Source organism: Oncorhynchus clarkii, chromosome 6 (assembly GCF_045791955.1).
Source record: "Oncorhynchus clarkii lewisi isolate Uvic-CL-2024 chromosome 6, UVic_Ocla_1.0, whole genome shotgun sequence".
In the NCBI taxonomy this organism is placed as follows: domain Eukaryota; kingdom Metazoa; phylum Chordata; class Actinopteri; order Salmoniformes; family Salmonidae; genus Oncorhynchus; species Oncorhynchus clarkii.
The window spans coordinates 77,602,012-77,628,323 of record NC_092152.1 but is presented as its reverse complement, the minus strand read 5'-3'; the positions used below and the strand labels follow the sequence as shown (position 1 = coordinate 77,628,323).

Genomic DNA, 26,312 nt, shown 5'->3' with positions numbered 1-26,312 from the left:
AGATAGAACATCTTCATTAAAAACAACAACACGCAGTCAGAGAAGAAAGGACATGTCATGTTGTATGACTGATTGATTCATCGATTGATTGATTAGACAACTTAACTCAATCAGTCAGAGCCCAGACATCAGAGAGCTAAAAGTTAGTTGGATAAAATGAACACAAGCACAGAAACCACACACAAACACACACACGCACAGAAACCACACACAAACACATACACACAGAAACCACACACAAACACACACACACACAGAAACCACACACAAACACACACATGCACAGAAACCACACACAAACACACACACACAGAAACCACACACAAACACACACAGAAACCACACACAAACACACACACACACAGAAACCACACAAACACAGACGTACAGAAACCACATGAAAACATACATGCACAGAAACCACACACAAACACACACACGCACAGAAACCACACACAGAAACCACACACAAACACACACACAGAGAAACCACACATGCACAGAAACCACACACAAACACACACATGCACAGAAACCACACACAAACACACACACACACAGAAACCACACACAAACACACACACACACAGAAACCACACACAAACACACACACCCACATAGAAACCACACACAAACACAGATGCACAGAAACCACACACACAAACCACCCACAAACATACACAAACACACAGAAACCACACACAAACATACACAAACATACACAAACACACAGAAACCACACACAAATATACACAAACACAGACGCACAGAAACCGCACACAAACATACACAAACACACAGAAACCACGCACAAACACACACGCCACTCTCCCTATGTACAAAGGCTAATATCAATGAGAACATAGCATTTCACAAGAGGTCAGATGGCTTAGTCCCGTAGCAGGATGTATAATAATGAGTATAATAATATGTAGAATTTGTCAGTGGGGTCTGGCTCGGTGACATCTCTATGACAGGAGACGTTTCATTGTTGTGACTTACTGAAATGAGGGACAATTCAATCACGTTTTGCAACAGAGTTAAACGTCTGTGTTCAGAGCGGCCATTATTTCCAAACCAACCTTTTCTTTAGGAACCTACCAAATTATCCACAGACTACTAATGGCTTCTGAAGCTTCAAACAAAAGCACACAAAAGCATGCTCGTGAAACGCACGCACACGCACAGAGAGTGCATCAAGAAGGAAAACATTTTACTAAGAAATTCCAAGAATCCTGAAATAATAAGTCAACTTGGAAAGAAAGAAGCTTCTACAATGATCTCATCTCAATGTATTGTTGGAAATAAGACCTATAGTGATCATAATGTTATTTCATGTCAATTTAATGATTTTTTTGTGAATGTGGGTTCCTCTGTCAAAGACAATTAAGAAAGTTGGATTACATTAAGGGACATTTTGTAACGGTCGTCGTATGAAGGAGAAGAGGAGGACCAAGGTGCAGCGTGGTATGTGTCCATATTTATTAAATGAACACGGAAATAACAAAAATAACAAAGAGAACGACCGAAAACAGTTCTGGCTGGTGCAGACACACACCAGAACACAATCTCCCTAAATATGGTTCTCAATCAGGGACAACGATTGACAGCTGCTTCTGATTGAGAACCATACCAGGCCAAACACAGAAATAGCAAATAATAGAAAAACTAACATAGACAACCCATCCAACTCACTAAGGTCAGAACGTGACAGTACCCCCCCATACCCCCCCCCCCCCCCAAAGGTGCGGCCGCAAAACCTGAACCTATAAGAGGGGGTCTGGGTGGGTGTCTGTCCGCGGTGGCGGCTCTGGCGCGGGACGTGGACCCCACTCCACCATAGTCCCTGTCCGCCTCTTAGCCCGCCTCCGTGGCCTCTTTAGAGTGGCGACCCTCGCCACCGACCTCGGACTGGCCACGGGTCCCGAATGGACGGGAGACTCCGGCAGCACCGGACGACCGGGAGACTCCGGCAGCTCCTGACTGACGGGCGGCTCCGGCAGCTCCTGGCTGACTGGCGGCTCCGGCAGTTCCTGACTGACGGGCGGCTCCGGCAGCTCAGGACTGACAGGCGGCTCCGGCAGCTCAGGACTGACGGGCGGCTCCGGCAGCTCCTGGCTGACGGGCGGCTCCGGCAGCTCAGGACTGACGGGCGGCCCCAGCAGCTCAGGACTGACGGGCGGCTCCGGCAGCTCCTGACTAACGGGCAGCTCTGGCAGCTCCTGACTGACGGTCCTGACTGACGGGTGGCTCCAGCAGCTCCTGACTGACGGGCAGCTCTGGCAGCTCCTGACTGACGGTCCTGACTGACGGTCCTGACTGACGGGCGGCTCAACCCTACCTGGCTGAATGCTCCCCGTAGCCAGTGCTGGCGAACCGGGGACACCATGCGTAGGGCTGGTGCCATGTACCCCGGCACGGGGAGACGCACTGGAGACCAGATGCGCTGAGCCGGCTTCATGGCACCTGGCCTGATGCCCACTCTAGCCCGGCCGATACGAGGCGCTGCTATGTACCGCACCGGGCTATGCCTGCGCACCGGGGACACTGTGCGCCTCACGGCATAACACAGTGCCTGCCCATTCCACCTCTCTCCACGGTAAGCACGGGGAGTTGGCTCAGGTCTCCTACCTGACTTATCCACACTCCCCGTGTGCCACCCCCACAATACATTTTTGGGGCTGCCTCTCGGGCTTCCTTGACCGCCGTGCCAACTCCATTCTCCGGTATCCCTCACATTGTTCCAGAGAATCCCAGGCGGGCTCCGGGACACTCTCCCAGGGTCGACCAACCACCTCTCTATTTCGTCCCATGTTGTAACCTCCTCCAGATAGCGCTGCTCCTTACCACGTTGCTTGGTTCTTTGGTGATGGGTGATTCTGTAATGGTCGTCGTATGAAGGAGAAGAGGAGGACCAAGGTGCAGCGTGGTATGTGTCAATATTTATTAAAAAGAACACGGAAATAACAAAAATAACAAAGAGAAACAACCGAAAAGACACACAACAGAAAACAATCACCCACGAAACACACCAGAACACAATCTCCCTAAATATGGTTCTCAATCAGGGACAACGGTTGACAGCTGCCTCTGATTGAGAACCATACCAGGCCAAACACAGAAATAGCAAATCATAGAAAAACTAACATAGACAACCCACCCAAGTCATGCCCTGACCATACTAAAACAAAGACATAACAAAAGAACAAAGGTCAGAACGTGACACATTTCCCTTCTCTGCTTCAGTAGGATCCTCCCAATGTAATGGAGGTCATTGGTAGCTTAAAGAACTAAGCAGCGGGTCATGATGAGATGGGTGCCTCTTTGGTGAAATCAGTGTTTTTCTGGATTACTGAGCCTCTATCACACCAAATCTATGCAAACTGGTATTGCTCCTAAAGATTAGAAAATTGCCAAAGTTATCCCCCTCTATAAATCTGGGGATCCGCAAAACACCAGTCTCAACGTCAACAGTGAAGAGGCAACTCCGGGATGCTGGCGTTCTTGGCAGAGTTGCAAAGAAAAAGCCATGTCTCAGGCTGTCTAATAAAAATAAAATATTAAGATGGGCTATGAAGTAGTAGTACACAGCGTTGTACGAGATCTTCAGTTTCTTGGCAATTTCTCGCATGGAATAGCCTTCATTTCTCAGAACAAGAATAGACTGACGAGTTTCAGAAGAAAGTTCTTTGTTTCTGGCCATTTTGAGCCGGTAATCGAACTCACATGCTCCAGATACTCAACTAGTCTAAAGAAGGCCAGTTTTATTGCTTCTTTAATCAGAACAGCAGTTTTCACATGTGCTAACATAATTGAAAAAGGGTTTTCTAATGATCAATTAGCCTTTTAAAATGATAAACTTGTATTAGCTAACACTACATGCCCTTGGAACACAGGAGTGATGGTTGCTGATAATGGACCTCAGTACGCCTATGTAGATATTCCATTACAAATCAGCCGTTTCCAGCTACAATAATCATTTACAACATTAACAATGTCTATACTGTATTTCTGATCAATGTGATGTTATTTTAATGGACAAAAAAATAGATATTCTTTCAAAAACAAGGACATTTCTAAGTGACCCCAAACTTTTGAATGATACAGTGGGGCAAAAAAGTATTTAGTCAGCCACCAATTGTGCAAGTTCAAAAGTTTATCTCAATACTTTGTTACATACCCTTTGTTGGCAATGGCAGAGGTCAAACGTTTTCTGTAAGTCTTCACAATGTTTTCACACACTGTTGCTGGTATTTTGGCCCATTACTCCATGCAGATCTCCTCTATGCAGATCTCCTCTAGAGCAGACAAACTAGCAACCTCCTCTAATTACCTGGAACCATCTGCACCTTTGTTTAAGAAACTCAATGTCTTGTCTATTTACAACATTAATGTACACCAATTATGCACTTTCATCTACAAGTACTTCCCAGACAGTTGAACTAAACCCTTCAAGGGATTATTCCAGGTTCATTCTGAAATCAATCTATATAACACAAGACACTGTGATAACCTTCACCCTACCCACTGCCGCACCTCACATAGTCAATTCTCTATCAGATACAGAGGTACCATACTCTGGAATTCTTACATTGCCAAAACATCATCATCCCTCAATAACTCCAAGCGAAGACTGGAGGTCAGCCTGATGAACCAAACTACTCCATAATCCCCTCCATAAAGCCTAACTCTCACACACATTTAAACATTATTATTTTATTTTTTGTGTGATTACTGATCAAATAATATATACGTTTATATTTAGTAGGTTTTGTTATCTGTTTTAACAAACCTTTTAAATTTTCTTACTTATGTATTGTATATATTATTTTGGTGGTGTGGTTTTCATGTCAGCCCTTGGGCTTCCGACCACACCTGCACACAGGTATTTTATATGTGTTTTTATCTGTATTGTTGTCTATCAGTTGTTTTAAGTGTGTTTTTATCTGTATTGTTGTCTATCAGTTGTTTTAAATGTGTTTTCATCTGTATTGTTGTCTATCAGTTGTTTTAAGTGTGTTTTTATCTGTATTGTTGTCTATCAGTTGTTTTAAATGTGTTTTTATCTGTATTGTTGTCTATCAGATGTTTTAAATGTGTTTTTATCTGTATTGTTGTCTATCAGTTGTTTTAAATGTGTTTTTATCTGTATTGTTGTCTATCAGATGTTTTAAATGTGTTTTTATCTGTATTGTTGTCTATCAGTTGTTTTAAGTGTGTTTTTATCTGTATTGTTGTCTATCAGATGTTTTAAATGTGTTTTTATCTGTATTGTTGTCTATCAGATGTTTTACATGTGTTTTTATCTGTATTGTTGTCTATCAGATGTTTTAAATGTGTTTTTATCTGTATTGTTGTCTATCAGTTGTTTTAAGTGTGTTTTTATCTGTATTGTTGTCTATCAGATGTTTTAAGTGTGTTTTTATCTGTATTGTTGTCTATCAGATGTTTTACATGTGTTTTTATCTGTATTGTTGTCTATCAGATGTTTTAAATGTGTTTTTATCTGTATTGTTGTCTATCAGATGTTTTAAATGTGTTTTTATCTGTATTGTTGTCTATCAGTTGTTTTAAGTGTGTTTTTATCTGTATTGTTGTCTATCAGATGGTTTAAGTGTGTTTTTATCTGTATTGTTGTCTATCAGTTGTTTTAAGTGTGTTTTTATCTGAATTGTTGTCTATCAGATGTTTTACATGTGTTTTTATCTGTATTGTTGTCTATCAGATGTTTTAAATGTGTTTTTATCTGTATTGTTGTCTATCAGATGTTTTAAATGTGTTTTTATCTGTATTGTTGTCTATCAGATGTTTTAAATGTGTTTTTATCTGTATTGTTGTCTATCAGATGTTTTAAATGTGTTTTTATCTGTATTGTTGTCTATCAGATGTTTTAAATGTGTTTTTATCTGTATTGTTGTCTATCAGATGTTTTAAATGTGTTTTTATCTGTATTGTTGTCTATCAGATGTTTTAAATGTGTTTTTATCTGTATTGTTGTCCATCCGTTGTTTTCTTTGGTGCAATGAAAAAGTGTATGCATTTGCAGACGGTGTTTGTGTTGACATTGATCTCGGTCAGTGGACACTACAGATGATCACTCTCTCTCTGACTGCACTTCACAGACATCTGGCTCACTATCGTAAACACAGTGAGAGGATTGGATGCAGCTGATAGTCAAACCCTGTCGGCATCCCAAATGGCACCCTATTCCCTATGTAGTGCACTACTTTTGACCAGGGCATTATACCCTGAGTGTACAAAACAGAAAACACCTGCTCTTTCCATGACATAGACTGACCAGATGAAATCTATGATCCCTTATTGATGTCACCTGTTAAATCCACTTTGATCAGTGTTGATGAAGGGGAAGAGAAGAGATAGGTTAAATAAGGATTTTTAAGCCTTATTGAGATATGGCTTGTGTATGTGCCAATGGGCAAGACACCATAATTAAGTGCCTTTGAATTGGGTATGGTAGTAGGTAGCACTGGTTTGAGTGTGTCAAGAACTGCAACGCCGCTGGGTTTTTCAACAGTTTCCGGTGTGTATCAACAATGGCCCATCACCCATAGGACATCAAGCCAACTTGACACAACTGTGGGAAGCATTGGAGTCAACATGGGCCAGCATCCCTGTGGAACCCTTTCGACACCTTGCAGAGACCATGCCCCGACAAATTGAGGCTGTTCTGAGGGCAAAAGCAATGCAACTCAATATTAGGAAGGTGATCCTAATGTTTAGTACACTCAGTGTAAAGGAAATAGGATGCTTTTGGGACACAGGCTCTACATTGCGCTTTAAATGCAGCTGGCTCAGTATCAGACAGACAGTGGTACAGCTGCATAGATAGATCATTCACCCTAACTCAGTCCTCCCTCTATTCTCACTATTCAAATAACTGAAATGTCTATTTTTTTCATTTTTAAAAGCACCTCATGATCTCATTACTTTCTGCTATCATGCTGGATAAAAGTGTTTCTAGTTTCATTTGTAACCTTTTCCAAACGTTTTGACAGTGAGCACTGCAGGTGTCTACATTCCCACTATGTAGCAAATACTATACTACTGGAGGAGCAACACTCCTGGCACAACCAAGACACACATTACTGAAGACAAAACACAGGATTAGGTTGTTTACTTAGACAATAAACCTGTCACGTTCTGACCTTAGTTCCTTTGTTTTTGTCTTTGTTTTAGTATGGTCAGGGCGTGAGTTGGGGTGGGCAGTCTTTGTTGGTTTTTGAGTTCGGCCTAGTATGGTTCTCAATCAGAGGCAGCTGTCAATTGTTGTCCCTAATTGAGAATCATACTTAGGTAGCCTGGGTTTCACTTTTGGTTTGTGGGTGTTTGTTTTCCGTGTGAGTGTTTGGTCCACACGGTACTGTTTCGGTTTTCGTTCGTTCACTTTATTGTTTTGTATTTCAGTGTTCAGTTTGTTTCATTAAATATTACATCATGAACACTTACCACGCTGCGCTTTGGTCCGATCCTTCTTCCACCTCTGAATGCCATTACAAAACCAGACTTACTATCAGAATGTTTAAATTGTACATCAGACAACTAACCAGACTTACTTTGACAATAAAGCAGACTTACTCTACACAATAAACCAGACCTTTAGACAATAAACCAGACTTTGACAATAAAGCAGACTTACTTTAGACAATAAACCAGACCTTTAGAAAATAAACAAGACTTAATTTAGACAATTAACCAGACTTACTTTGGACAATAAACCAGACTTACTTTAGACAATAAACCAGACTTACTTTAGACAATAAAGCAGACATACTTCAGACAATAAACCAGACTTACTTTAGACAATAAAGCAGACATACTTCAGACAATAAACCAGACTTACTTTAGACAATAAAGCAGACATACTTCAGACAATAAACCAGACTTACTTTAGACAATAAACCAGACATACTTCAGACAATTAACCAGACTTACTTTGGACAATAAACCAGACTTACTTTAGACAATAAAGCAGACTTACTTTAGACAATAAAGCGGACATACTTCAGACGATAAACCAGACTTACTTTAGACAATAAACCAGACATACTTCAGACAATTAACCAGACTTACTTTGGACAATAAACCAGACTTACTTTAGACAATAAAGCAGACTTACTATTGGAATGTTTCGTTGTACTTTGGTGACCAATTGTTGTTCTTGGTCTTGGTGGTGAACTTGCGTTTCTTGTCGGCGAGGTGCGGCCCAACCGCATTCACCTCCACGAACGGTCGGAACATGGCATTGGTCTGCCAGCTTAGGTTGTTGACCCCCACCACTGGAGAGAAATGACAGAGACACATCAATCAATAAGTCAATAAAAAAATATGTAAATCAATCAGTTGATCAGTCAATCAATCAATCAATCAATCAGTCAATCAAATCATCCATCCATGCACACATCGATCCACCCACTCACCCACCCATATCCATCCATCCACTATGCAAACTGAAATAGGATACTTGTTCTAAAATCACTGGTCCATGTACTTTTAAATAAAACACTTGTTCTTAAACTACTGGTCATTGAGTGTGAGTCACTCAGGCTGCCACATTTTGAAATAGTTTTCAATAATGTATCTTTTGGCCAATTATCAGCTCTGAAAAAGATCTGATGTGAAATGATCTGAGGTGATTGGTCAAAAGAAAACATATCAGATTCTCTGTCTGACTAGTGTTCTGTAAAATAAGGTTTAAACCGCTGGTCTCTGTCTGACTAGTGTTCTGTAAAATAAGGTTTAAACCGCTGGTCTCTGTCTGACTAGTGTTCTGTAAAATAAGGTTTAAACCACTGGTCTCTGTCTCTGTCTCTGACTAGTGTTCTCTAAAATAAGGTTTAAACCGCTGGTCTCTGTCTCTGTCTGACTAGTGTTCTGTAAAATAAGGTTTAAACCGCTGGTCTCTGTCTGACTAGTGTTCTGTAGTATAGGGTTTCAAGTAGGACGTAGTGTAGCAGCAGTCTATTTGATAATGACCACAGCTTAACATTAGCATAAAACTACAATCCAACTATCCATGTTCCTCCCAGTGGTTCCTCTTTGAACATTACAGGTATGAATAGATTTGACTAAGAATGATACATCGTTGTTGTAATGTTCTTATCTAAGGGGTAAAGTGAGGTTTAATTGTTTCACAGTTTCAGCTTTCCTCCTCTGTGTGTTTGTGTACAGGAATGGCATGTGTGAGTGCTTGTGTGTGTGTGTCTCACCCTTCACGTTGACTTTGTGCTCTCCGGTGCCAGGGTGAGAGATGAGATCCACTTGCATGGACACCTCCCCCACGGAGCTGTCGGTAGACTGACCTGCAGACCAACAACACAACACTACCGTCAGAGAGAGAGAGAGAAGGAGAGATAGACACCTCCCCCATGGAGCCGTTGGTAGACTGACCTGCAGAACAACAACACAACACTACTGTAAGAGAGAGAGAGAGAGAGAGAGAGAGAGAGGACAACAGCACAATTAGACCCAACCAAATCATGAGAAAACAAAAAGATAATTACTTGACACATTGGAAAGAATTAACAAAAAAACAGAGCAAACTAGAATGCTATTTGGCCCTAAACAGAGAGTACACAGCGGCAGAATACCTGACCACTGTGACTGACCCAAAACTAAGGAAAGCTTTGACTATGTACAGACTCAGTGAGCATAGCCTTGCTATTGAGAAAGGCCGCCGTAGGCAGACATGGCTCCCAAGAGAAGACAGGCTATGTGCTCACTGCCCACAAAATGAGGTGGAAACTGAGCTGCACTTCCTAACCTCCTGCCCAATGTATGACCATATTAGAGAGACATATTTCCCTCAGATTACACAGATCCACAAAGAATTCGAAAACAAATCCAAATTTGAAAAACTCCCATATCTACTGGGTGAAATTCCACAGTGTGCCATCACAGCAGCAAGATTTGTGACCTGTTGCCACGAGAAAAGGGCAACCAGTGAAGAACACACACCATTGTAAATACAACCCATATTTATGCTTATTTATTTTATCTTGTGTCCTTTAACCATTTGTACATTGTTAAAACACTGTGTATATATATATATAATATGACATTTGTAATGTCTTTACTGTTTTGAAACCTCTGTATGTGTAATGTTTACTGTTAATTTTTGTTGTTTTTCACTTTATATATTAACTTTGTATGTTGTCTACCTCACTTGCTTTGGCAATGTTAACACATGTTTCCCATGCCAATAAAGCCCTTGAATTGAATTGAATTGAGAGAGAGAGAGAGAGAGAGAGAGAGAGGAGGAGAGAGAGCACATTGAGACCTCACCTGGAGATCACCATACAAGACTACCATCAGAGAGAGAGAGGAGAGAGAAGGAAATAGGATGAATAAGAGAGAGAGAGGGAGAAAAAGAGGGGAAGAGATGAGGAGAGTGAGAGAGTGAGGTGTGAGACAGGGATGCAGATTAAGCCACACCCTCTTCAACATATATATCAATGAAAAGTCTGCAGCACCCGGCCTCACCCTACTAGAATCTGAAGTCAAATGTCTACTGTTTGCTGATGATCTGGTGCTTCTGTCACCAACCAAGGAGGGCCTACAGCAGCACCTAGATATTCTGCACAGATTCTGCCAGACCTGGGCCCTGACAGTAAATCTCAGTAAGACCAAAATAATGGTGTTCCAAAAAATGTCAAGTCGCCAGGACCACAAATACAAATTCCATCTAGACACCATTGCCCTAGAGCACACAAAAAACTATACATACCTTGGCCTAAACATCAGTGCCACAGGTAACTTCCACAAAGCTGTGAACGATCTGAGAGACAAGGCAAGAAGGGCATTCTATGCCATCAAAAGGAACATACAATTCAACATACCAATTAGGATCTGGCTAAAAATACTTGAATCAGTCATAGAGTCCATTGCCGCTCACCAACCAAGATTTCACAAAATGGGACGAACACCAAATTGAGACTGCATGCAGAATTCTGCAAAAATATCCTCCGTGTACAACGTAGAACACCAAATAATGCATGCAGAGCAGAATTAGGCCGATACCCACTAATTATCAAAATCCAGAAAAGAGACGTTAAATTCTACAACCACCTAAAAGGAAGCGATTCTCAAACCTTCCATAACAAAGCCATCACCTACAGAGAGATGAACCTGAAGAAGATTCTCCTAAGCAAGCTGGTCCTGGGGCTCTGTTCACAAACACAAACACACCCCACAGAGCCCCAGGACAGCAGCACAATTAGACCCAAGCAAATAATGAGAAAAAGAGTTAACAAAGAAAACAGAGCAAACTAGAATGCTATTTGGCCCTAAATAGAGAGTACACAGTGGCAGAATACCTGACCACTGTGACTGACCCAAACTTAAGGAAAGCTTTGACTATGTACAGACTCAGTGAGCATAGCCTTGCTATTGAGAAAGGCCGCCGTAGGCAGACCTGGCTCTCAAGAGAAGACAGGCTATGTGCACACTGCCCACAAAATGAGGTGGAAACTGAGCTGCACTTCCTAACCTCCTGTCCAATGTATGACCATATTAGAGAGACATATTTCCCTCAGATTACACAGATCCACAACGAATTTGAAAACAAACCCAATTTTGATAAACTCCCATATCTACTGGGTGAAATTCCACAGTGTGCCATCATAGCAGCAAGATTTGTGACCTGTTGCCACAAGAAAAGGGCAACCAGTAAAGAACTAACACCATTGTAAATACAATCCTTATTTATTTCCCCTTGTGTACTTTAACCATTTGTACATTGTTACAAGACTGTATATATATATAATATGACATTTGTAATGTCTTCATTGTTTTGAAACTTCTGTATGTGTAATGTTTAGTGTTAATATGTATTGTTTATTTCACTTTTGTATATTATCTGCCTCATTTGGCAATGTTAACACATGTTTCCCATGCCAATAAAGCCCCTTGAATTGAATTGAATTGAAAGGGAGAGAAAAAGAGAGAGAGTGAGAGAGAGAATCATCAACTGCATTGACCTGATACTCATCACAACCACGTGTTGTAAGAGAGTCAGAGGGGAGAGAGAGAGAGATAAAAGGAGACAGAGAGAGAGAAAAGGAGAGAGAAAGAAAAGGATAGATAGAGAGAGAGAAAAGGAGAGAGAGAGAAAAGGAGACAGAGAGAGAAAAGAGAGAGAAAAGAGAGAGAGACAGAGAGAGAGAAATGGAGAGAGAGAGAAAAAGAGAGAAAAGGAGAGAGAGAGAAGAGAGAGAGAGAGAGACAGAGAGAGAGAAAAGGAGAGAGAGAGAAAAAGAGAAACAGGGAGAGAGAAAAAGAGAGACAGGGAGAGAGAAAAGGTGAGACAGGGAGCGAGAAAAGGTGAGACAGAGAGTCAAAAAGACAGAAACACTGCATCTCAAATAAGGTTAAACACACACTGATCCAGAAAGGTAGAGGAGAAACCCCTGTGGTAGTGACTGAAACATAAACTGCAACATGAAGAGAATGACTCACTCCACTTCCTCCTGTGTCACTCTGAGAAGTAGGGATCTCTGGAAACCAGTGACAAAAGAAAAACAAGCTACAGAGAAAACAAAACAACACATGGAGCTGTAGATAAATGCATTAAGCTCTGAGTAAAAGAACAGAACAGAAGTGCACACACGCGCGCACGCACGCACGCACACACACACACACACACACACACACACACACACACACACACACACACACACACACACACACACACACACACACACACACACACACACACACACACACACACACACACACACACACACACACACAGAATGGTAACGCAAAGTGCTGCCCTACACAGGGACTCCAACCATTTAGGACCACTACCCTCTCTGGAGCAGAGAGAACAAACACACATTAAATATGGAGGTGCACTCAATGACAGACCCAGGAGGGAGAAAGGGAGAGAGCGGGGGTGAAAGAGAGGGAGGGAGAGAGAAATAGAGATGAGGATAGGGGGGAAGAGAGTGATAGAGATGAACAAGAGAGAGGAGGAGGAGAAAGAAGTGTGTGAGAGAGAGAGAGCCAGACAGAGAGACAGAGCGACAAAGAGACAGAAACATGGACACAGACAGAACAGCCAGACTTAGGGCTTGTAACATAGACAGAACAGCCAGACGTGGGGGTAGTAACATAGACAGAACAGCCAGACGTAGGGCTTGTAACATAGACAGAACAGCCAGACGTGGGGGTAGTAACATAGACAGAAAAGCCAGACGTGGGGGTAGTAACATAGACAGAACAGCCAGACGTGGGGGTAGTAACATAGACAGAACAGCCAGACGTAGGGGTAGAAACATAGACAGAACAGCCAGACATGGGAGGTAGTAACACAAACAGAACAGCCAGATGTAGGGGTAGAAACATAGACAGAACAGCCAGACGTGGGGGATAGTAACATAGACAGAACAGCCAGACGTAGGGGTAGAAACATAGACAGAACAGCCAGACGTGGGGGGTAGTAACATAGACAGGACAGCCAGACGTGGGGGTAGTAACACAGACAGAACATCCAGACGTGGGGGTAGTAACATAACAGAACAGCCAGGCGTGGGTGTAATAACATAGATAGAACAGCCAGACGTGTGGGTAGTAAAACAGACAGAACAGCCAGACGTGGGGGTAGTAACACAGACAGAGGGCCAGACGTAGGGGTAGTAACATAGACAGATCAGCCAGACATGGGGGTAGTAACATTGACAGAACAGCCAGACATGGGGGTAGTAACATTGACAGAACAGCCAGACATGGGGGTAGTAACATAGACAGAGGGCCAGAAGTGGGGATAGTAACGTAGACAGAGGGCCAGCTGTGGGAATAGTAACATAGACAGAGGGCCAGAAGTGGTGATAGTAACATAGACAGAGGGCCAGATGTGGGAATAGTAACATAGACAGAGGGCCAGAAGTGGGGATAGTAACGTAGACAGAGGGCCAGCTGTGGGAATAGTAACATAGACAGAGGGCCAGAAGTGGGGATAGTAACATAGACAGAGGGCCAGATATGGGGATAGTAACATAGACAGAACAGCCAGAAGTGGGGGTAGTAACATAGACAGAGGGCCAGACGTGGGGGTAGTAACATAGACAGAGGGCCAGATGTGGGGATTGTAACATAGACAGAGGGCCAGACGTGGGGAGAGTAACACAGACAGAGGGCCAGATGTGGGGAGAGTAACATAGACAGAACAGCCAGACGTGGGGATAGTAACATAGACAGAGGGCCAGAAGTGGGGATAGTAACATAGACAGAACAGCCAGACGTGGGGATAGTCACACAGACAGAGGGACAGAAGTGGGGATAGTAACTGACAGAACAGCCAGACGTGGGGGTAGTAACACAGACAGAGGGCCAGAAGTGGGGATAGTAACAGACAGAACAGCCAGACGTGGGGGTAGTAACACAGACAGAGGGCTAGACGTGGGGGTAGCAACATAGACAGAGGGCCAGACGTGGGGGTAGTAACACAGACAGAGGGCCAGAAGTGGGGGTACTAACACAGACAGAGGGCCAGACGTGGGGGTAGTAACACAGACAGAGGGCCAGAAGTGGGGGTACTAACAAAGACAGAGGGCCAGACGTGGGGCTAGTAACATAAACAGGACAGCCAGACAAGCGGGTAGTGACACAGGCAGAACAGCCAGACGTGGGGGTAGTAACACAGACAGAACATCCAGACGTGGGGGTAGTAACATAACAGAACAGCCAGGCGTGGGTGTAATAACATAGATAGAACAGCCAGACGTGTGGGTAGTAAAACAGACAGAACAGCCAGACGTGGGGGTAGTAACACAGACAGAGGGCCAGACGTAGGGGTAGTAACATAGACAGATCAGCCAGACATGGGGGTAGTAACATTGACAGAACAGCCAGACATGGGGGTAGTAACATTGACAGAACAGCCAGACATGGGGGTAGTAACATAGACAGAGGGCCAGAAGTGGGGATAGTAACGTAGACAGAGGGCCAGCTGTGGGAATAGTAACATAGACAGAGGGCCAGAAGTGGTGATAGTAACATAGACAGAGGGCCAGATGTGGGAATAGTAACATAGACAGAGGGCCAGAAGTGGGGATAGTAACGTAGACAGAGGGCCAGCTGTGGGAATAGTAACATAGACAGAGGGCCAGAAGTGGGGATAGTAACATAGACAGAGGGCCAGATATGGGGATAGTAACATAGACAGAACAGCCAGAAGTGGGGGTAGTAACATAGACAGAGGGCCAGACGTGGGGGTAGTAACATAGACAGAGGGCCAGATGTGGGGATTGTAACATAGACAGAGGGCCAGACGTGGGGAGAGTAACACAGACAGAGGGCCAGATGTGGGGAGAGTAACATAGACAGAACAGCCAGACGTGGGGATAGTAACATAGACAGAGGGCCAGAAGTGGGGATAGTAACATAGACAGAACAGCCAGACGTGGGGATAGTCACACAGACAGAGGGCCAGAAGTGGGGATAGTAACTGACAGAACAGCCAGACGTGGGGGTAGTAACACAGACAGAGGGCCAGAAGTGGGGATAGTAACAGACAGAACAGCCAGACGTGGGGGTAGTAACACAGACAGAGGGCTAGACGTGGGGGTAGCAACATAGACAGAGGGCCAGACGTGGGGGTAGTAACACAGACAGAGGGCCAGAAGTGGGGGTACTAACACAGACAGAGGGCCAGACGTGGGGGTAGTAACACAGACAGAGGGCCAGAAGTGGGGGTACTAACAAAGACAGAGGGCCAGACGTGGGGCTAGTAACATAAACAGGACAGCCAGACAAGCGGGTAGTGACACAGGCAGAACAGCCAGACGTGGGGGTAGTAACACAGACAGAGGGCCAGAAGTGGGGATAGTAACAGACAGAACAGCCAGACGTGGGGGTAGTAACACAGACAGAGGGCCAGAAGTGGGGATAGTAACATAGACAGAGGGCCAGACGTGGGGGTAGTAACACAGACAGAGGGCCAGAAGTGGGGGTACTAACACAGACAGAGGGCCAGACGTGGGGGTAGTAACATAAACAGGACAGCCAGACAAGCGGGTAGTGACACAGGCAGAACAGCCAGGCGTGGGGGTAGTAACACAGACAGAAGGCCAGAAGTGGGGATAGTAACAGACAGAACAGCCAGACGTGGGGGTAGTAACACAGACAGAGGACCAGAAGTGGGGGTACTAACACAGACAGAGGGCAAGATTTGCCGGTAGTAACATACTGTAGACATATTTGTACTGTTGTTTGTGTGTCTGTTGTGTCATTACCAGCCTAGTTGATACGATGTCTAATCAATATGTTGCCAAACAAGCAGAGGCTATTAGAGCAGGAGCTGATGAAGGGAGAGAGAAGGAGAGAGAGAGAGAGAGAGAGAGAGAGAGAGAGAGAGAGAGAGAGAGAGAGAGAGAGAGAGGGAGAGAGAGAGAGAGAGAGAGAGAGAGGGAGAGAGAGAGAGAGAGAGAGAGAGAGAGGGAGAGAGAGAGAGAGAGAGAGAGAGGGAGCGAGAGAGCTGATGAATGGATCCTGATTAGGGAGGGGGATATCACGACAACATAATTAAGACCTGGAACAGGGGAAATCAACACGCTAACAACCAATAAAATTCACGTCAGTTGAAGTCAGTTTTTTTTATGTCCCAATACCTTGGCATCGGGTCTATGAACTGACATATAAAACAACAATTGACTCATCAAGTCATTAGTTTCAATTTAAGCTACTATATAAAATACTTGCTACAAACAAAATCTCAATATGTGGGGCATTGAACAGTCATCCTTGTGCAGACTCTGTCACGAGGAAACATAATCAATAGAATACATTTTCTGGTACTGTCTATCTGTGGCTTGCTTTTGGAGTCAGGTCCAGGAATGATTGTTATGTCATAATATCAGGGTTCAGATGGAACTGCAAACTGTATTGTTAGGAGATCTGAAAAAACCCCATCAGTCAATGAGAAATATCATTCTAGTCTTTTTAGTACAATATCAGTAGAAATGTTCTACATCAGCGTAAAATGGAGGGATTTATTGCAAAAGGAAATATTAAAATGACGTTATACTGGGAAAGATGGGCTGTTCTGTGGACAATGGAGGGTTGGAGTTAAGATCAGAATTAATTGGAGGTTTGGCCGCACTTGAAGAAAGAAGGGAATATTAGGAATTAGGAATTAGGAATATATGTATAATTATTTCACTACAGGTACTGTAGATGTGAGTTAAAATAGCTGTAGCAGTAGAATATTTATTGTCTGTTAGTTTACTCCAATCAGGTTAGGATGGTAGGATCGCTAGTTTACTCCAATCAGGTTAGGATGATAGGATCGTTAGTTTACTCCAATCAGGTTAGGATGGTAGGATCGTTAGTTTACTCCAATCAGGTTAGGATGGTAGGATCGCTAGTTTACTCCAATCAGGTTAGGATGGTAGGATCGCTAGTTTACTCCAATCAGGTTAGGATGGTAGGATCGCTAGTTTACTCCAATCAGGTTAGGATGGTAGGATCGCTAGTTTACTCCAATCAGGTTAGGATGGTAGGATCGCTAGTTTACTCCAATCAGGTTAGGGATGATAGGATCGTTAGTTTACTTCAATCTGGTTAGGGATGGTAGGATTGTTAGTTTACTCCAATCAGGTTAGTTTACTCCAATCAGGTAAGGCCCGCGTCCATAGAAAAAAAAAGAAAGTAAGGCCCGCGTCCATAGAGACACATACCAGCTCTACTGGTAGTACTGCTACTAACAGCAGTACTACACCTGCACCTGTCGACGACACAAGTTGCTCTGCTTCCACGAGCACATCCAATGGATACACACACACGATGGCATACGCAATATGCAGACACGTACACATGGATTTTGTACTGTATATACAGTTGAAGTCAGAATTTTACATACACTATTTTACATAGCCAAATACTTTTAAACTCAGTTTTTCACAATTCCTGACATTTAATCCTAGTAAATATTCCCTGTCTTGGGTCAGATAAGATCACCACTTTCTTTTAAGAATGTGAAATGTCAGAATAATAGTAGAGATAATGGTAGAAATAATGATTTCTTTCAGCCTTTATTTCTTTCATCACATTCCCAGTGGGCCAGAAGTGTACATACACTTAATTAGTATTTGGTAGCATTGCCTTAAAATGGTTTAACTTGGGTCAAACAATTTGGGTAGCCTTCCACAAGTATCCCACAATAAGTTGTGTGAATTTTGGCCCATTCCTCCTGACAAAGCTGGTGTAACTGAGTCAGGTTTTAGGCCTCCTTGCTTGCACACGCTTTTTCAGTTCTGTCCACAAATTTTCTATAGGATTGAGGTCAGGGCTTTGTGATGGCCACTCCAATACCTTGACTTTGTTGTCCTTAAGCCATTTTACCACAACTTTGGAAGTATGCTTGGGGTCATTGTCCATTTGGAAGACCCATTTGCGACCAAGCTTTATCTTCCTGACTGATGTCTTGAGATTTTGCTTCAATATTTCCACATAATTTTACTTCCTTATGATGCCATCTATTTTGTGAAGTGCACCAGTCCCTCCTGCAGCAAAGCACCTCCACCACATGATGCTGCCACCCCCGTGCTTCACGGTTCGGATGGTGTTCTTCGGCTTGCAAGCCTTCCCCTTTATCCTCCAAACATAATGATGGCCATTATGGCCAAACAGTTCTATTTTTGCACGATTTTGTATGAAAAGTATGATCTTTGTCCCCATGTGCAGTTCCAAACCGTAGTCTGGTTTTTTTTATGGCGGTTTTTCGAGCAGTGGCTTCTTCCTTGCTGAGCGGCCTTTCAGGTTATGTTGATATAGGACTCGTTTTACTGTGGATATAGATACTTTTGTACCTGTTTCCTCCAGCTTCTTCACAAGGTCCTTTGCTGTTGTTCTGGGATTGATTTGCATTTCTCACACCAAAGTACGTTCATCTCTAGGAGACAGAACGCGTCTCCTTCCTGAGCTGTATGATGGCTGCGTCGTCCCATGGTGTTTATACTTGCATACTATTGTTTGTACAGATGAACGTGGTACCTTCAGGCGTTTGAAAATTGCTCCCCAGGATGAACCAGACTTGTGGAGGTCTACAATTTTATTTCTGAGGTCTTGGCTGATTTCTTTTGATTTTCCCATGATGTCAAGCAAAGAGGCACTGAGTTTGAAGGTAGACCTTGAAATACATTCACAGGTACGCCTCCAATTGACTCAAATGATGTCAATTAGCCTATCAGAAGCTTCTAAAGCCATGACATCATTTTCTGGAATTTTCCAAATTGTTTAAAGGCACAGTCAACTTAGTGTATGTAAACTTCTGACCCACTGGATTTGTGATACAGTGAATTATAAGTGAAATAATCTGCCTGTAAACAATTGTTGGAAAAATTACTTGTGTCATGCATAAAGTAGATGTCCTAACCGACTTGCCAAAACTATGGTTTGTTAACAAGAAATTTGTGGAGTGGTTGAAAACCTATTAATGACTCCAACCTAAGTGTATGTAAACTTAAACATTCATTTTTAATAAATGTATTGTAATGTATGTGTGTGGCAGGCTTACAATGATGGCAAAAAACAGTGACAGAGAGAGAGAGAGAGAGAGAGAGAGAGAGAGAGCAACAGAGAGAGCGACAGAGAGAGAGAGCAACAGAGAGAGCGACAGAGAGAGAGAGCAACAGAGAGAGAGAGAGAGAGAGAGAGAGAGAGAGGGAAAGAGAGAGCAACAAAGAGAGAGCGACAGAGAGAGAAAGCGACAGAGAGAGAGAGAGAGAGAGCGACAAAGAGAGAGCAACAAAGAGAGAGCGACAGAGAGAGAGAGAGAGAGAGAGAGAGAGAGAGAGAGAGAGAGAGAGAGAGAGAGAGAGAGAGAGAGAGAGAGAGAGAGAGAGAGAGAGAGCGGAAAAGAGAGAGCAACAAATAGAGCGCGAAAGAGAGAGAGAGAGCGACAGAGAGAGAGAGCAACAGAGAGAGCGACAGAGAGAGCGACAGAGAGAGAGAGCAACAGAGAGAGAGAGAGAGAGAGAGCGGGAAAGAGAGAGCAACAAAGAGAGAGCGACAGAGAGAGAGAGCAACAGAGAGAGAGAGAGAGAGAGAGCAACAGAGAGAGAGAGAGAGAGAGAGAGAGAGCGGGAAAGAGAGAGCAACAAAGAGAGAGCGACAGAGAGAGAAAGCGACAGAGAGAGAGAGAGAGAGAGCGACAAAGAGAGAGCAACAAAGAGAGAGCGACAGAGAGAGAGAGAGAGAGAGAGAGAGAGAGAGAGAGAGAGAGAGAGAGAGAGAGAGAGAGAGCGGAAAAGAGAGAGCAACAAATAGAGCGCGAAAGAGAGAGAGAGAGCGACAGAGAGAGAGAGCAACAGAGAGAGAGCGAGCGGAAAAGAGAGCAAAAAAGAGAGAGCGACAGAGAGAGAAAGCGACAGAGAGAGAGAGAGAGAGAGAGAGAGCGACAAAGAGAGAGCAACAAAGAGAGAGCGACAGAGTGTGACAGAGAGCAAAATAGAGTGAGTGAGAAAGAGAGAGAGAAGCAAGAGTAAAATAGAAAGAGAAAGGGATTGAAGGAGGCAGTAGATGAAAAATGCAATTACTGCAATAACCATCTCACACGGTAAACTGAAGAGAAACCAAGCTGACATGGAAAAACACTGCAGCCCACTTTAAGAGGAGCAAGGATAACTATCACAGGGTCACAGGAGGTTGGTGGCACCTTAATTGGGGAGGATGGGCTCATAGTAATGGCTGTAATGGAATAAATGGAGTGGTATCCAGCTCATCAAACACATGATACAATTCCCTTCATCCCATTCCAGTCATTAATTGGAGCCGTCCTCCCCTAACCAGCCTCCTGTGAGCAGGGTTAGGAAGTTAACTGAAGTTCTAATTCCAATTTCCATCAATGCTTCTCTATGAGAATGAATGGAATTGGAATTTCTTCCTGAATTGACTGAAATGGAATTGACCTAAACCCTGAACTCTAACCCTAACCTCTAGAGAGGACATTTGGGGACTTTCAGGGACATTTGGGGAAACAGATTAAGTGTACTCGGATGTATTAGGGTGCATATACTAGCGGAATTGTCCTTAACTTTGGAGCTTAGGTTGCAAATCTACTAGTTCAGTGTCCTTACCTTGACAGGTTTGGTTGCATATCTACTAGCTCAGTGTCCTTATCTTGAGAGCTTTGGGTGCATATCTACTAGCTCATTGTCCTTATCTTGAGAGGTTTGGGTGCATATCTACTAGCTACGTGTTCTTATCTTGAGAGGTTTGGGTGCATATCTACTAGCTCATTGTCCTTACCTTGAGAGCTTTGGGTGCATATCTACTAGCTAAGTGTTCTTACCTTGAGAGGTTTGGGTGCATATCTACTAGCTAAGTGTCCTTACCTTGAGAGGTTTGGGTGCATATCTACTAGCTCATTGTCCTTATCTTGAGAGGTTTGGGTGCATATCTACTAGCTAAGTGTTCTTACCTTGAGAGGTTTGGGTGCATATCTACTAGCTCAGTGTCCTTATCTTGAGAGGTTTGGGTGCATATCTACTAGCTAAGTGTTCTTACCTTGAGAGGTTTGGGTGCATATCTACTAGCTAAGTGTCCTTACCTTGAGAGGTTTGGGTGCATATCTACTAGCTAAGTGTCCTTACCTTGAGAGGTTTGGGTGCATATCTACTAGCTCATTGTCCTTATCTTGAGAGGTTTGGGTGCATATCTACTAGCTAAGTGTCCTTACCTTGAGAGGTTTGGGTGCATATCTACTAGCTCAGTGTCCTTATCTTGAGAGGTTTGGGTGCATATCTACTAGCTAAGTGTCCTTACCTTGAGAGGTTTGGGTGCATATCTACTAGCTCAGTGTCCTTATCTTGAGAGGTTTGGGTGCATATCTACTAGCTAAGTGTCCTTACCTTGAGAGGTTTGGGTGCATATCTACTAGCTAAGCGTCCTTACCTTGAGAGGTTTGGGTGCATATCTACTAGCTCAGTGTTCTTACCTTGAGAGGTTAGGGTGCATATCTACTAGCTCAGTGTTCTTACCTTGAGAGGTTTGGGTGCATATCTACTAGCTCAGTGTTCTTACCTTGAGAGGTTAGGGTGCATATCTACTAGCTCAGTGTCCTTACCTTGAGAGGTTTGGGTGCATATCTACTAGCTCAGTGTCCTTACCTTGAGAGGTTTGGGTGCATATATACTAGCTCAGTGTCCTTACCTTGAGAGGTTTGGGTGCATATATACTAGCTCAGTGTTCTTACCTTGAGAGGTTTGGGTGCATATATACTAGCTCAGTGTCCTTACCTTGAGAGGTTTGGGTGCATATCTACTAGCTAAGTGTTCTTACCTTGAGAGGTTTGGGTGCATATCTACTAGCTCAGTGTTCTTACCTTGAGAGGTTTGGGTGCATATCTACTAGCTCAGTGTCCTTACCTTGAGAGCTTTGGGTGCATATCTACTAGCTAAGTGTCCTTATCTTGAGAGGTTTGGGTGCATATCTACTAGCTAAGTGTTCTTACCTTGAGAGGTTTGGGTGCATATCTACTAGCTCAGTGTCCTTATCTTGAGAGGTTTGGGTGCATATCTACTAGCTCAGTGTCCTTACCTTGAGAGGTTTGGGTGCATATCTACTAGCTCAGTGTCCTTACCTTGAGAGGTTTGGGTGCATATATACTAGCTCAGTGTTCTTACCTTGAGAGGTTTGGGTGCATATATACTAGCTCAGTGTCCTTACCTTGAGCGGTTTGGGTGCATATCTACTAGCTAAGTGTTCTTACCTTGAGAGGTTTGGGTGCATATCTACTAGCTCAGTGTTCTTACCTTGAGAGGTTTGGGTGCATATCTACTAGCTCAGTGTCCTTACCTTGATAGCTTTGGGTGCATATCTACTAGCTAAGTGTCCTTATCTTGAGAGGTTTGGGTGCATATCTACTAGCTAAGTGTTCTTACCTTGAGAGGTTTGGGCGCATATCTACTAGCTCAGTGTCCTTATCTTGAGAGGTTTGGGTGCATATCTACTAGCTCAGTGTCCTTACCTTGAGAGGTTTGGGTGCATATCTACTAGCTCAGTGTCCTTACCTTGAGAGGTTTGGGTGCATATCTACTAGCTCAGTGTCCTTACCTTGAGAGGTTTGGGTGCATATATACTTCTTGATCAAGGCATCAGTAGGCTGTGTGTAAAGGCTCAGAGCGTATTTGAGGGACTTGAGGTCAGGGCTCTTCTCAAGGAACGTCTTCTTCAGACCGTTTCCTCCGGCGTGGAAATATTGCTACGGAAAAGAGAGAGAGAGAAAGAAAAAGAAAGAAGGAAAGCGTACTGAGTCAGAGCCACTTTATTCACTGTCTTCAGTCTTCAGACCAGAAGGAGAACAGACATAGTCAGTACATTTAGCCTGCTTGTCTGTCCCGTAAAACAAAGATGTTGTATATGTATGTTAAAAGACTCCAGAGTGGCGCAGCGGTCGTAGGCACTGCATCTCAGTGCTAAAGGTGTCACTACAGACCCTGGTTCGATCCCGGGCTGTATCACAACCGGCCGTGATCGGGAGTCCCATAGGGCGGTGCACAATTGTCCCAGCGTCATCCAGGTTATTAGGGGAGGGTTTTGTCTGGGTAGACCGTCATTGTAAAATAAGAATTTGTTTTTAACTGACTTGCCTAGTTAAATAAAGGTAAAATAAAATATATATATATATATGCAGACAGACTGTTCCTTTTTCTTTTCTGGGATAGTCACCTGTTGAAGTGTCCTGGAGGTAGGACTACTTTTTTAGAATTGTCCTCCCAGTTGAGCACCTGGTTACCCTTTTTGTTAAAGCTGGGCTGAAGTTTACTTGGGTAAGCTTTCATTCACCATATTCATTTTAATGTTGGTTCCTCAGATCAGATTGAAAACATACATGTTCATGTACCTTTAAGTCTTCTGACCAGACTGACTGTATAGGAGACTGTGTGGGAGAGATAATAAGCATGTTTGCTTATGTAACAGCTGTCAAACTGCTTGTATAACAATACATCTTCCTCCCTCCTTAAATCTGCTACTTGATCTCGGGTCCTCTGTTTCGCAAACACTCGACAACACCTTAGCCAGCTACACCACTGAAAAAGCTAGCAATTCAAGGCATTTCAATCTGAGGAGTGAGGTTACCAATAAAACTTTGGTACACTCAGACCAGATAGAACACGTACATAGTTAATGTACTTTTCACATCTTCAGACCAGACTGTGTGGAAGACTGTGTGGGGGAAGCAATAACTATGTATGCTTATCCAGGCTGGCAGCAGTAGGCCTAATAAAAATGTGCTCTGTACTGTTGCATTAAGACAGAGGATAATTGCTTAAAGTCCTGCCACATACACACACTCCACCCCCTCACACACTCTCCACCTCACTGGAGTTCATGAGTTCATAGGTCATCCTCCATTGGCTCTGGAAGAAGAAAGTCATGTTCAGATATAATCCAGTCACCGATGCATTATGGAATATCGGATACAGACTGAAAACAGTGGGTGAGTCAATGAGCCAAAGCTGCTCAGAGTAAATGATCCTAAGCGCTGTAGCTCTGTGTTCCAAATGACATCCTATTACATATAGCAAACTACTTCTGATCAAAAGTAGTGTCCTACATAGGGCATACAGTGTCATTTGGGACTAAGCTCTGTAGCTCTGCTGCCTCGGCAGAATAGGCACAACACAGATTCACTCTGAAGATACCATAGGTGTTGATGAGGGAAGAACGGCAGAGAAACCATCAAAGACATATCCAACACAACTCCAACTCCAAGAGCTAGTCCACACAACACCAACTCCAAGAGCTAGTCCACACAACTCCAAGAGCTAGCCCACTCAACACCAACTCCAAGAGCTAGTCCACACAACACCAAGAGCTAGCCCACACAACACCAACTCCAAGATCTAGTCCACACAACACCAACTCCAAGAGCTAGTCTACACAACACCAACTCCAAGAGCTAGTCCACACAACACCAAGAGCTAGCCCACACAACACCAACTCCAAGAGCTAGCCCACACAACACCAACTCCAAGAGCTAGTCCACACAACACCAACTCCAAGATCTAGTCCACACCACACCAACTCCAAGAGCTAGCCCACACAACACCAACTCCAAGAGCTAGCCCACACAACACCAACTCCAAGAGCTAGTCCACACAACACCAACTCCAAGAGCTAGTCCACACAACTCCAAGAGCTAGCCCACACAACACCAACCCCAAGAGCTAGCCCACACCACACCAACTCCAAGAGCTAGCCCACACAACACCAACTCCAAGAGCTAGTCCACACAATACCAACTCTAAGAGCTAGTCCACACAATACCAACTCTAAGAGCTAGTCCCCACAACACCAACTCCAAGAGCTATCCCACACAACACCAACTCCAAGAGCTAGTCCACACAACACCAACTCCAAGAGCTAGTCCACACAACACCAACTCCAAGAGCTAGTCCACACAACACCAACTCCAAGAGCTAGTCCACACAACACCAACTCCAAGAGCTAGTCCACACAACTCCAAGAGCTAGCCCACACAACACCAACTCCAAGAGCTAGTCCACACAACACCAAGAGCTAGTCCACACAACACCAACTCCAAGATCTAGTCCACACAACTCCAAGAGCTAGCCCACACAACACCAACTCCAAGAGCTAGCCCACACAACACCAACTCCAAGAGCTAGTCCACACAACACCAACTTCAAGAGCTCCATACAACACCAACAAAAACATCAACAACAAAACATTTTTTGTCACATACACGGATATGTGTATCATATTATCATCTCACCACCACCTGAAAAATCACAGTCATTTCATGGGGAATCTATACTGGTTTTGCTTTTCGGCATTACATTTATCTCAAACCATTTAACACCATACAAATGTTCCCTCTTCAGAATTCCATTCCTTTTTGCTCCATTTCTTTCTCCCTGTCTCTTTCCTTCTCTCTCTATCCCTCTCTCCCTCCCTATCCATTTCTCTTCCTCCCTCTCTCCCTCTCTAGAGAGAGCTCTTCCCCTCTCTCTACCTCCCCCTCCTCTCTCTCTATCTTCCCCTCCCCTCTCTCTACTTCCCCCATCTCCACCTCCCTCCTGCCCCTCTCTCTACCACCCTCCCGCCCCTCTCTCCATCTCTCCTTGCCTCATTACTGAAGGCACAAAGTCTTTAACCGGTGCTGCATTCAGCCTGTGTATCTCTGCTAGTCTCTCTCCCTGCTTCCCTCCCTCTCGCTCTCCTCTCTGTCTTCCTTTAAGTCTTTAACCAGTCCTGCATTCAGCCTGTGTATCTTTGCTAGTCCCTCTCCCCCACCCCTCCCTCCCTCCCTACCTCTCTCTCTCCTC

General features: G+C 43.9%; 1 protein-coding gene across 1 annotated transcript in view; it reads right to left on the bottom strand.

Moving 5' to 3' along the window:
* Positions 1–26,312, bottom strand: part of LOC139411634 (protein unc-13 homolog C-like) — a 223,348-nt gene that overhangs the window by 1,650 nt on the left and 195,386 nt on the right. Inside the window, exons 31-33 of the mRNA XM_071158229.1 lie at positions 23,074–23,221; positions 9,228–9,320; positions 8,138–8,297 (exon numbers count right to left, since the gene is read on the bottom strand). Coding sequence (XP_071014330.1) covers positions 8,138–8,297; positions 9,228–9,320; positions 23,074–23,221 — 401 coding nt within the window. The remainder of the gene's footprint in view (positions 1–8,137; positions 8,298–9,227; positions 9,321–23,073; positions 23,222–26,312) is intronic.